The sequence below is a fragment of the Manis pentadactyla genome, chromosome 16 (assembly GCF_030020395.1).
Source record: "Manis pentadactyla isolate mManPen7 chromosome 16, mManPen7.hap1, whole genome shotgun sequence".
NCBI classification, from domain to species: domain Eukaryota; kingdom Metazoa; phylum Chordata; class Mammalia; order Pholidota; family Manidae; genus Manis; species Manis pentadactyla.
The window spans coordinates 68,606,145-68,619,352 of NC_080034.1; the positions used below are offsets into that span (position 1 = coordinate 68,606,145).

The 13,208-nt window shown below is 37.0% G+C and overlaps 1 protein-coding gene across 2 annotated transcripts in view; it reads right to left on the reverse strand.

Annotated features, from left to right (window-relative positions):
- GMDS (GDP-mannose 4,6-dehydratase) overlaps nucleotides 1–13,208 on the reverse strand; it is a 775,818-nt gene that overhangs the window by 346,384 nt on the left and 416,226 nt on the right. For both annotated transcript variants that reach the window (XM_036888688.2, XM_057493757.1), the window contains exon 5: nucleotides 154–346. In XM_036888688.2, the coding sequence (XP_036744583.1) occupies nucleotides 154–346 (193 nt within the window). The remainder of the gene's footprint in view (nucleotides 1–153; nucleotides 347–13,208) is intronic.

Here is a 13,208-nt window from a genome sequence, read left to right on the forward strand (position 1 = left end):
CAAGTCTGGTCACTTTAGACTACCTTAATGCTAATCTCACACCCAAATGACTTCAGCTGAGAAACATGTACAGAATTAAAGCGGAAACATACACATACCCCAAGCCCACAGAAAGTGAAGCCCATATGCAAGGCTGCATGCATGCTTTCTCACCATATGGTGACCGAGGATAGAAAGGAGTGGTCTCCTTCTGGGGTATCTCTTGCACTTTCCCATACAGTTCACTTGTTGAGGCTTGGTAGAACTTTAGAGAGTTGATAAGGCCACAGGTCTTAACTGCATCCAGGAGCCGTAAAGTGCCAACTCCATCAACATCTGCAGTATATTCAGCCAGGTCAAAAGAAATCTGTAAAACAGCAGGAAAAGAACAGTGCTGCATTAATAGGTAATACCAACAAAGATTCGACAGGAGTGACAGTAATGTTTTATAATTTCACACAGTTAGAAATGTCATGTTTGTGATAAAATATTTTTTAATAGCAAAACAAGAGTGTGGATGTCATCTATCTCTAACATCAAATGGCTGGAAAACACCTTAAGAAATACATATTAATTATCTATGTTTAAATGAAGAACACTTTAACCATACATATCACCTCCTAATTCTAGACTGATGTCTGTAGAGCAGTGTTTCTCAAAGTGCAAATCCCTGCACCTCAGAACCCTAGGCGTGGAATTCCTGGGTCAAATGGTATTTCTATTTTTAGTTTTTTGAGGAACATCCATACTGCTTTCCATAACAGTTGGACTAATTTACATTCCCACCAGCAGTGTAGGAGGGTTCCCCTTTCTCTGCATCCTCACCAACATTTGTTGTTCCTTGTCTTTTTGATGTTGGCCATACTAACTGGTGTGAGGCGATATCTCTTTGTGGTTTTAATTTTCACTTCCCTGATAATTAACGATGTGGAGCATCTTTTCATGTGTCCATTGGCCATCTGAATTTCTTCTTTCGAGAAGTGTCTGTTCAGATCTTCTGCCTATATTTTAATTGGGTTATTTGCTTTTTGTTGTTGAGGTGTGTGAGTTCTTTATATATTTTGTATGTTAACCCTTGTCAGATGTCATTTACAAATATGTTCTTCCATACTGTAGGATGCTTTTTTGTTTGGCTGATGATGTCCTTTGCCACACAGAAGCTTTTTAGATAGATGCAATCCCACTTGTTCAGTTTTGATTTTGTTTCCCTTACCCAAGGAGATGTGTTCAGGAAAAAGTTGATCATGTTTATATTCAGGAGATTTTTGCCTTTGTTTTCTTCTAAGAGTTTTATGGTTTCATGAATTACATTCAGGGCTTTGATCCATTTCGAGTTTACTTTTATGTATGGAGTTAGACAATAATCCAGTTTCATTCTCTTACATGTAGCTGTCCAGTTTTGCCAACAGCAGTTGTTGAAAAGACTGTCATTTCCCCATTGTATATCTATGGATCCTTTATTATATATTAATTGGCCATATATGTGTGGGTTTACATCTGGGCTCTCTAGTCTGTTCTGCTGATCTATGTGTCTGTTCTTGTGCCAGTACCAAATTGTCTTAATACTGTGGCTTTGTAGTAGAGTTTGAAGTTTGGGAGTGCAATCCTTCCAGCTTTGTTCTTCCTTCTCAGGATTGGTTTGGCAATCAGGGTCTTTTGTGGTTCCATATAAATTTTAGAATTATTTGTTCTAGTTGAAGAATGCTGTTGGTATTTTGATAGGGATTACATTGAATCTGTAGATTGCTTTAGGCAGGATGGCCATTTTGGACAATATTAATTCTTCCTATCCATGAGCATGGGATGTATTTTCATTTACTGGTATCTTCTTTAATTTCTCTCATGAGTGTCTTGTAGTTTTCAAAGTATAGGTCTTTCACCTTCTTGGTTAGGTTTATTCCTAGGTATTTTATTCTTTTAGATGCAATCATATATGGAATTGTTTTCCTGATTTCTCTTTCTGCTAGTTCATCATTAGTATATAGGAATGCAACTGATTTCTGTTTATTAATTTTGTATCATGCAACTTTGCTGAATTCAGTTATTAGTTCTAGCAGTTTTGGGGTAGATTCTTTAGGATTTTTTATGTACAATATCATGTTATCTGTAAACAGTGACAGTCTAATGTCTCCCTTACAATCTGAATTTCTTTTATTTCTTTGTGTTGTCTAATTGCCATGGCTAGGACCTCCAGTACTAGGTTGAATAAAAGTGGGGAGAGTGGGCATCCTTGTCTTGTTCTTGATCTTATAGGAAAAGCTTTCAGCTTTTTGTTGTTAGGTATGATGTTGGCTGTGGGTTTGTCATATATGGCCCTTATTATGTTGAGGTACTTGCCCTCTATACCCATTTTGTTGAGAGTTTTTATCATGAATGGATGTTATATTTTGTCAAATGCTTTTTCCGCATCTATTGAGATGATCATGTGATTTTGTCCTTTTTGTTGATGTGTATGATGATGAATTTTCAAATATTGTACTAACCTTGCATCTGTGCAATAAATCCCATTTTATCATAATGGATGATCTTTCTGATGTATTTTTGAATTTGGTTTGCTAATATTTTGTTGAGTATTTTTGCATCTATGTTCATGAGGGATATTGGTCTGTAATATTCTTTTTTTGTGGTGTCTTTGCCTGGTTTTGGTATTATTGTGATGCTGACCTCATAGAATGAGTTTGGGAGTATTCCTTCCTCTTCTACTTTTTGGAAAACTAAGGAGGATGGGTATTAAGTCTTCACTAAATGTTTGATAAAATTCAGTGGTGAAGCCATCTGGTCCATGGGTTTTGTTCTTAGGTAGTTTTTGGATGACCAGTTCAATTTCATTGCTGGTAATGGGTCTGTTCAGATTTTCTGTTTCTTCCTTGATCAGTCTTGGAATGTTGTATTTTTCTAGAAAGTTTCCCATTTCTTCTAGGTTATCCAGTTTGTTAGCATATAATTTTTCATAGTATTCTCTAAGAATTCTTTGTTTTTCCATGGTGTCCATAGTGATTTTTCCTTTCTCATTTCTGATTCAAACACAGTTGGTTTTTAAAATAATTGACTTATTTTCTATTTTTAAGATGGAACAATGACTTCTTAGTTTATTACAGTGTACATAACCTTTAAATATGTGACACCCTGAATACAGCAAGATGCCAATGTATGTTGAGTGGAATGAGTTCTAATAGATGGTGTTAAGGAGTAACTCAGTGTTTTGCAGTTTTTAAATGCATTCTTTAAAAATAAATGTGACTGACATGCTTTTTGCTTAAATTATTTAAGCACAATAAACAAATTAACCTAATATTCCAACCTCTTAAAATAATAAGGCTGAAAACCTTTCTTACTGGTTTATTTACAGGCCAAAAATAGCAGGGCACAATGGAAAGGTGATTCCCTGAATTATATCAACGTTCATCTGGTAAACCCCTCTCTCAGGGGCGTGAGGTTACTGCCTCATTACTGCCCAGCCCTGAGTGTCCCTGAGCAGAAGCTGCAGGTTTGTCTATGCACAAGGGATTTAACGAACTCAGAGGACTGCTCATCAGGGACCTGACTCAGACCACTAAACGCCTATCATCCAGACCTGTCAGTAAAGCTCACATGGCAGCCATGAGATAAACAGGAAAAAGTATGTTTCATCCATAATCTTTCAAATCCAAGAAAGCACAATTTGAGGCTATTTTATTCTTTTTAAGAAGTTAACTGTGAAAAAATTTACATACCATAAAATTTACCCTTTTAAAGTTCATGACTCAAGTGTTTTAGTATATTCACAGCATTGGGCAATCATCACCACCATCTAATTAAAGAACATTTTTGTCACCTCCAAATAAACTCTGTTCTCATTTGCAATCACTTCCCATCTTCCCAGCCCGCCTCAACAGCAATGAATCTACTTTCTGTCTTTATGCACTTAACTATTCTATACATTTTTATCAATGGAATCATAATATGTAGTCTTTTGTGACTGGCTTCTTTCACATATCGCACTTTCATTTCTCTTGGACATGTTCCTAGGAGTACAGTCATTTTCTAACACTGTGTTTCCAGAACTGAACACTTTGAGGAACTATCAGACTGTTTTCCAAAGTGGCTGTAGTATTTCACATTTTCACCAGCAATGAATGAGGGCTCCAACTGCTCCACACATTACCCCACACTTGTTGTAGGCTGCTTTTTGTTTACAGACATCTTAGTGGGTGTGAAGTGGTAGCTCATTGTGATTTTTTATTATTGAGATATAATTGGCATATAACATTGTATTAGTTTCAGCTATAAAAGATGACTCAATATATGTATATATTGTGAAATGACTACAGTAAGTCTAGTTAACATCCATCACTATACAGCCACAAAATTTTCTCTTGTAATGAGAGCTTTCAAGATCTACTCTCTTAGTAACTTTCAAATATACAATACAGTATAATTAACTATAGTCACCATACTGCACATTACATCCCATGACTTACTTATTTAATAACTAGAAGTTGACCACCTTTATCCATTTCACCCACTGCCCACCACTCCCTACCCTCTGCCTCTAGCAACTACCAAACTGTTCTCTGTATCTGTGAGTTTGGAGGGTTGTTTTTTTTTCTCCTTTTTTCTTTCAGATTCCACACATAGGAAATATCATATGGTATCTATCTTTGCCTGACTTATTTCACTTAGCATAATACCATCAAGGTCCATACATGTTGTCACAAATGGTAGAACTTCCTTCTTTTTTATGCCTGAATAATATTTCATGGTATGTATATGTGTGTGTGTGTGTGTGTGTGTGTGTGTGTGTGTGTGTGTGTGTGTGACATTGCTATACCCATTCACCTAGTTTGACACTTAGGTTGTTTCCATTATCTTGACTTTTGTAAATAATGCTGCAATGAACATAGGGGTGGAGATATCTTTTTGAGTGTTTTTGTTTCCTTAGAAATTGCTAGATCATATAATAGTTCTATTTTTAATTTTTGAAGAAACTCCATGCTTTTTTCCACTGTAGTTTTACCAATTTATAGTCCCACCAATAATACACAAGGATTCCCTTTCTTCCTCATCCTCACCAACACCTGTTATTTCTAGTTGTTTTGATAATAGCCATTCTAACAATTGGGAGGTTATATCTTACTGCAGATTTGATTTGCATTTCTCTGAGGATTAGTGATGTAGAGCATCTTTTCATGTATCTGTTGGCCATCTGTATGTCTTCTTTGAAAAAATGTCTATTGAGTTCCTCTGACCATTTTTAAATCAGTTGTCTTTTTGCTACTGAGTTGTATGAGTTTTCGGATATTTACTCTATATCAGATATATGATTTGCAAATATTTTCTCCCATTCTGTAGGTTGCCTTTTCATTTTGTTTATAGTTTCCTTTGTTGTGAGGCTTTTCAATTTGATGTAGTCCTGTTTGTTGATTTTTGCTTTTGTTGCTAAATCCAAAAAATCAACAAGAATGATGTCAGGGAGCTTATTGCCTATGTTTTCTTCTAGGAGTTTTTACACTTTCAGGTTTTAAGTTCCAGTCTTTAATCCATTTGAGTTAATTTTTGTGTATGGTATAAGATAGTGGTTCAGTTTAATTCTTTTGCATGTGGCTGTCAAGTTTTCCCAACAACATATTTTGAAGAGACTGTCTTTTCCCCATTGTATATTCTTGCCTTCTTCATCATAAAGTAATTGACCATCTATGTGGGTTTATTTTTGGGCTTTCCATTCTGTTCCACTGATTAGGTTATGCCAATACCATACTGTTTTGATTACTATAGTTTTGTAATATAGTTTGAAAGCAGGACATGTGATGCCTTCAGGTTTGTTTCTCTTTCTCAAGATTTCCTTTGTTAGGAGTCTTTTGTGATTGTATACACATTTCCTCATTGTACCTTTAATATTCATTTGCCTGATGATTATATATATATATATATATATATATATATATATATATATATATAGAGAGAGAGAGAGAGAGAGAGAGAGAGAGAGAGAGTTGTAAAGGTTCTTTATATATTCTGGATAAAAATCTCTTATCAGATATATGACTTGCAATTTTCTCCCATTATGAAGCTGTCTTTTACCTTTTTACAGCTTTACTGAGCTGTAAAATGTTCCAGCTTTACTGAGCTGTAACTGAAACAACATTGTGTAAGTTAAGGTGTATATGTATTTTTCATTTAATGGTGTCCTGTTAAGGACTAATTCATCTAGATTTTCTTTTGTTGTTTCTTCTTTTGGTGTCATTATCTTAGAATTCTTTGCTTAACCTACGAGCATGAAAATTTACTCCTATACTTTAAGATAGGTAGTTAGTAAGAATCTTAAAGTCATCTATTTCAGGGTTAGATGTATGTTTACTTCTTACATTTAGGTCTTCAATCCAGCTTCACTTAATTTTTATGTATGGTTTGGGTTAGAGGTCTGAATTCATTGTTTCCATATGGATGTCAAGTTGTCCTGGAACCATTTGTTGAAAAGGCTGTTCTTTCTCCATTGATTGGTCTTAGTACTGGTCGTTTTGGTGTTAGGAAAAGCTGTGCTCCATATTGAGAGAACAGTTCTCTGAGCAAGTCTCAGAAGACGGAGTGTCAGGGTTCTGGAACTACCTGGTAGTATCTTTTCTCTCTTTAGCAGACCACTCAACTGCTCTCCCTGGCTATAGCTTTCTCAAAGTATTGTGCAACAACTATATTTATATTTGCAACAATTTTAGGAGAAAAAAAAAACATAGGCCTGAGGTTAGAGATGATGACTTGATATAAGTCACACTAAAAGTCAGGAGCAGCAGAGCTGAGACTGAAAGCAGGTTTCTTCTCTTGACAGGGTGCTCACTATGAAAGTAGAGCTCAGCTTTTCTGAGACTCAGACTGTGTGAGGATTTTATGAAAGCCTCAAACACTCTGACAGGAAACAGAAATGCACATATGTTTATGTGTGTGTGCATGTGCACACACATGTACACACATATACAGTGTTACCTATACAATTTCTAGGAAATCATGGATCTTAGATCAAGAAACCCCAAACTAGATGACCTTTAAGATTCTTACTAAGTACCTGTCAAGTCAGTATTCAAATATTTTTTATGTACAAATTCATATCCAGTATTCTTTGCAGTCTTTTTGATGGGATCAGTCAAGTCTGAATTTTTTTTCTCTTCTTTGTCTATTTTTTAATTTATATACATATTATCTAAATAGCTACATGAAAGAAAAGCTAGCACTGAGTACTCAGTATGGAAAAGACATTATTCTAAGAATTTTGCATATATGTATATATAGTATTTAATCCTAAGAATAAGTAAGCAATAAAATTGAGGCACAGAGGCTGAAGCAAGTGGTAGAGCCACATATGTGTGGCAAATGTTAAATATCCACAGTGAACCCAAAGTCCTCATGTAAGCACCTCAATCATTGGAACATAAGATATGAGACTATGAACAACAGAAAAGCTTTTACTTATGTTAGGAAATCCAGTCTAGGCAATTAATAGGTCCGTATTCAGAGGACATAAATCATGGAAAAGAACCAACAGCCGTGAGGCCGAAGAAAGTAAAAGAGGCAAGGGAATGGGGTGAGGGGAGTACAGTTGCATATGTGAAGGTTTTAAGTAACTCCATCAAGAATGAAGCACATGTTTGATAATCAAAATGCTGGGGAATAAGATTAGCCAATAAAATCTAATTATTCACAGTGTTTCATAATATAGAGTAACAAATTAACTGACTTCTCTTTTAAGAAAGGACTACTAGTTTGATAAAAATCCTAACGGTTACAAGTATGACTATGAAATACACCAAAACATCAAGGGACAGGAAAGTTACATACAGCCAAATCTGTCCCTATGCCTGTTTTCATAATAAAGGTTTATAGGAACACAGCCACATTCATTCATTTAAGTGTTTTCTATGATTGCTTTCACACTGTAACAGAACAGTTCAGTAGTTGTGACACAGAAGATATTTTCCACAAAAATGAAACTATTTCTATCTGGCCTTTTACAGAAAAATATTTCTGACTCCTAACTAAATAAAATTGCAGTTATATGTAGGAACCAAGATTGAGTAGATTTTTAAAAATTTTATTATTATTTTTTTCTGTATTTTCTCAGTACCACAGGGTGAATATGGAGTATGTTTCCAGTCATGAACAGATCTGCATCTTCAGAGGTACAAAGACTCAGTTAACAGTAGAAACTCATTTCACCTAATAAAAACAAAAAAATAAACTGATAAAAAAAAAAAAAACCAAGCCTAAAAAATACCTCCCTACTTCCTCTTCTAGAAACACCTCTTTCACTTGGCTTCTGAAACACCACTTTTTTTTAGTTCTCTTCCCACTTGATTTGCAGCAACTCTCCAGGCTTCAGTGCCACCCTGCCGTGCTACTCCAACCAAGAAGCCGAGTGTTGGCCATTTCTCCTCCCCACGCACTCTGCAGGCATCTCCCTGAGTCCAGGGCCTCCAATCACCATCTCAAATAGCACGTGACCCCACAGGCCTGCCTGTCTTTGTGCCTGCCTTGCCCTAACGAGTAGCCGCACTTCTTTCTGTCTTCTTGACATGCTTAATATCACCTCACATTGAGCTGGGCCCAAATAAAATTCTTGATGTTCTTGCCAAAGTTCTTCCCTTGGCCCCTTCCTCTCCATAAAAGGCACCTATTTACCTATGGCTCAAAACAAAAACCTAGGAGTCATGGCTGACCCCAGTCCTTCACAGTGCATAGAAACCCAGCTTTTCTCACGGTTCCATCTCGAGCACCCTATTTAAGCTGCCACCACTCTTCACTGGAACCAGTGCAGTAAGTAGCTGCTAACTGGTTCAAGGACGTAGTCCCTCTTACACGTGACCTCCAGGAACTTCTTCACCTCTTCACCTACCACAGTTTTCTCTCACCAATTATCCTACATTTCAAGCTCAGCTAAACACTGGGCTGGAGTGCTTAGCTTGTGTCCCTTCTGTGTGCACGTGCTCTTCCTTCACCATCTTGCTCCTTCCTCTCTATCTAAAAAAAAAACCCAGTGCTTATCTCTATCTTTATTCATGCCTTCATGTAACTTTATTTCATCTTTGTTGTAATATTTTATGTTTATTTATTTATTTATTATTTATCCATTAAAATGTGAGCGCCCTGAGGGCAGGGATTTTATCTTGTTCTCTATAATATCCCCCATGCTTGAAACATTGCTTGGAAAGTATGCTTGCACTCTGTGGAGGACCAGGGCTTTATATCTGTCATCCTTATTGCTTAGTAAACAGAAGGACATGAATGAATGTTGAATGAATGAAGATAGCATGTAGAGTAATGAGGAATTTAACTGGCAAGTATACAAACATCAAAATAACAATACAAAAACTAGTAGGATGAGGGCTATCATAATGATAGAAAAGGTTGATAATTTATAGTACTACAATAGATACAATTTCAAAGAGAAAGATAGATAAAAGTATATAAATCTAAAGGCTTTAGTATAACAACTATGACAAATGTTTAACCGTTTATATAAAGATGCAGAATTCAGAGTAAAGGAGAGCCATCTCAGACCATAATTAATGAAGTGAGTATAGGAGTTACAGGTTACTGAAATATCCAAGCACCTTGTAGTGGGGTCTATTCATCAGTAAGGCACAGTCAGGACAGTCTCAGAGGAGAGTAGTGAAGCCTTAAAGACTCAGAGAAAGATTTAAAATCAAAGGAAAACAGTAAATTTAAGTTCACATATAAAGCTTGCTCTTATCGACATTCAGACATAAACAGATATCTCAGAATTAACCTCATTTATATGAGTAGTAAATCATGTCCTTTCTTGAAACAAAAAGAAAATTAGGACTGGTCTCCTGAAGGTCTGCGTGGGACCCAGATACAGAAACTGAAAACTTGCACTGCAATTTTGCACAACCTACAGATTGGAATGTGAATTTTAGAAGGGTTTTAATTGTATCAGATGATTACCATGGCAGGCCTGGGCTTACTGTGCTAGGTTTCACATCAAAAAGAAGTAAATAATAATGATAATTCCACTGTCTTAAAGCCCTTTTACCTCTTCAAAGTTATTATTAATACATTTCCATTTTATAACCATATGAAAATTGAAATAGAGGAAGGCATCCTAACCAAGTAGAATGAGGAAAATGTGTTGATAACAGTGACAATGAAAATGTCATTTACATTAGATTATTACAAGAGAAATTGAACTGTGTCCATTTAGCACAGTGTCTGTCATATGGTGGGGACTAGAGCGCTCCCATTTTTGTCTACTAAAAATGATCACCAAAATTGAATACTTGAGGTCAGAAATGTCACATATGATTCTTTACTAAGGAAGCTTAGCAAATTAATACTCCAGCCTCTAAACTTAAAAGCTCATATGTTCCCTGAGATAGGTAAGGTCCACTGCCTCACTCAGGGAGCTCAAACTCATTTTTGCCTTTAACCTGAATCTCTTATGCTGATGTCCAAGGACTAGTTCTTTCTCATAATGAGAACCCTCAGGGAACAACCCTACCCCAAACTTTGGCTTTGCATTTAAATTTGGAGTCTAGAGCAAGGGAGATGGCTCTAGTCACAAAAAGATGTTCTGTGCCTATAGTTTATCTGAACTACTTCAGGTTCTCCCTTGTACTTTCTCTTTACATACTGTACTTTTATCTCAAAATGGTGATTAAAGACACAGTGCACATTAAAAAAATTCTGAAAGCTACTAAAAGCAAAAGTTGAGGTGAATAAACACCCTCCCCCCACCCCCAACACACACATACACTTGCCACTAGACTCTAAGATACATAGGGGCATGGGCCTTGACTATTTCTGCTCACCACTAAATTCCAGAGAATAGCACATATGTCAAAATGCACATGAAATTTACAAATGAAAAGCCATTTGAATTCTTATTTATAATAAATGAAATGAAATATTTAACTACCCTACGAATGTTAAGAGAACTATTATCTTCTAAAGTATAAATGAATTGGAAAAACTTATTTGAACAACAAGTTAAGTAAGGAATTTCAAAAACAGCAGAAGAGAATTTCATCGAAAATTGATGAAAAAGGCCTAAGTTCTTTTAGGTTTTTCAGTTGAACCAAAAAGAAAAATATTTGAAGAATTTAAAGACAGGCAAATTATTTGTAATATGCGCTGTTTGTCTCTCCAGGCCCTTATGGTTCTAGTCGCCTGTGACACGGCCTCTGCAGCCTCACCCCTCACTGCCTCCACACCAGCTGCACTGGCCCCCCAATGTTCCAGCAAGCCCTACCTCAGGCCCTGAACATTTGCTCAGAACATTTTGCCCCAGGTATTTGCATGGCTCACTCCTTCATTTCTTCCCCCAAGAGGCCTTCCCAGACCTTGCCATCTAAAGCACATGGTTCCGATTGCTCCATTCCCTCCCGGCATGCCTCTCTTCAGAGGGTTCAGCTCATTTGACTCAAGTGCTCATGTGTTCATTTGTTTAGCGAGCCAGGACACTCCCTGATGGCAGATTTGTTTGCTTTTCTTTTTCTCCTCATGCTTCCTACCACTTAGGAGAGTGCTTGTCACATACAAGGTTCTCAAGAAATATTACTTGAATAAATAAGATGGCATGAAATCTGAAGTCTGTGTATGTAAGTTCTCAGTAACCTTATTATAAAATTAATAGTGGAGTGAACTTCACACATGAAACAATTTCCACTTCTAAAATCTCAGTGAAATTCCTGAATACACATGTTGCCTCAGAAAAAGAGATTGTTGCTGCAGAAGAACTATATGTGGGAACAGATAACCAGAGGCCAGAAGAATACTTCCTCTCACATTTGACCTCCCAGAGACACAGGAGGCTTATGATACCAGTAAGCTGGAAATGCCTAAGACCACACAAGCAGCCGCATTATTGCCTGCCCCTCAAGACTTTGACTCTCCAAGAAAAGTTATTAATCAGCAAGAGCAATAATAAAACATTGCTCTCCACTGTGAATCAGTCTTCTCCAGTTAGCAGAAGTGCCGCAGAGCTGACACTGACTTAGTGGCTGGGAAAAGAAGCAAATCTGTCTTAACACAGTCATGATAAAATAAAGCAAGTATGGATCCAGAATTGCAGCTCAGTGGGCAGGAAGAGCCTCCTTGAGGGGGTCTAGGTGCATCTCTGTGTGAGGAGCACCTTCCATGAACAGCAGGGTAACAGGTCCTCATAAGAGGAAACTCAATGGTGGAGGGAAACAGACCCCTATCCTCCATGCCTGCCTTACGGGTATAGACCAGAAGGAAGCATGAAGAGGCTACAACATGTATTTAATGGTGATAAAGAGAAGCATGCATGAGATGGTGAAAAAGCATGTGTGTGTCACAAAGTTAGGGAGAGACTTGAGGGATAATGACAAGCATACATGAAAGAAAGGCTCAGGGAGGAGAGCCGAGTGAGAGAGTGGAGAAGGGGTGTGTGACACATTCTGATGGATGGTTGGCATGAGCCAAAGAAGAGACAAATGCACTGGCCATGTTGGGAAAAGGAAGGGGTCTCCAGTTAAGATGGAGAAAAGGAAAGGAAACAGAAGGAATTAATTTTGTAAATACCAAGAGAAGCCATTCTGGAGTAGGCTTTATGTGTCAGTCTGCAGTTTGTTTAGCGGGCACTAGGGAGCCAACAAGGTTCTGGAACAGAGGAGTGACACCATTTCAACGGGGCCTTCTCGCTGCATATTGCACTCCCAGTCTCAGCTCTGTTTGCCCCCTTCAGTCAAGGTCCAACTCAGAAACTTTCATTCCATCCATTTGTAAAACTGATTTTATATGATCTTTCCTTATTCTATTGCAATTATATCTTTGTTCAAAAGCATTTATAATTACAATTTGGAACACCAAATAATCACAAGGTTATTGTACCACTAAAATGATGAATTCTTGCCAGACAAAATAGATGTGACACCTTTGTCGTTGCACACTCAATGTAAGTTAATATGTAGTTTCCATTAAGTTTTTTGAAACATTCAAAGTAGACTTAAGGACTCCCATAGGGAATCAGAACTTCCATTATACAGAACAAGGTAACAATCCCTAATGTATCGTACTCCCAAGTGACTCTGATGAGAGTCGCTGCCATGGCACAATGCTTTTATCTGTCCACTTTGCACTCTGTGGAGGACCAGGGTTTTACATCTGTCATCCTTTTTGCTTAGTAAACAGAAGGACATGAAAATACTTGTTGAATATTTGATGAATGACTAGTATTGATTTTTTTCATGAGTCTACATTTTTATACACAAAGGCAAATT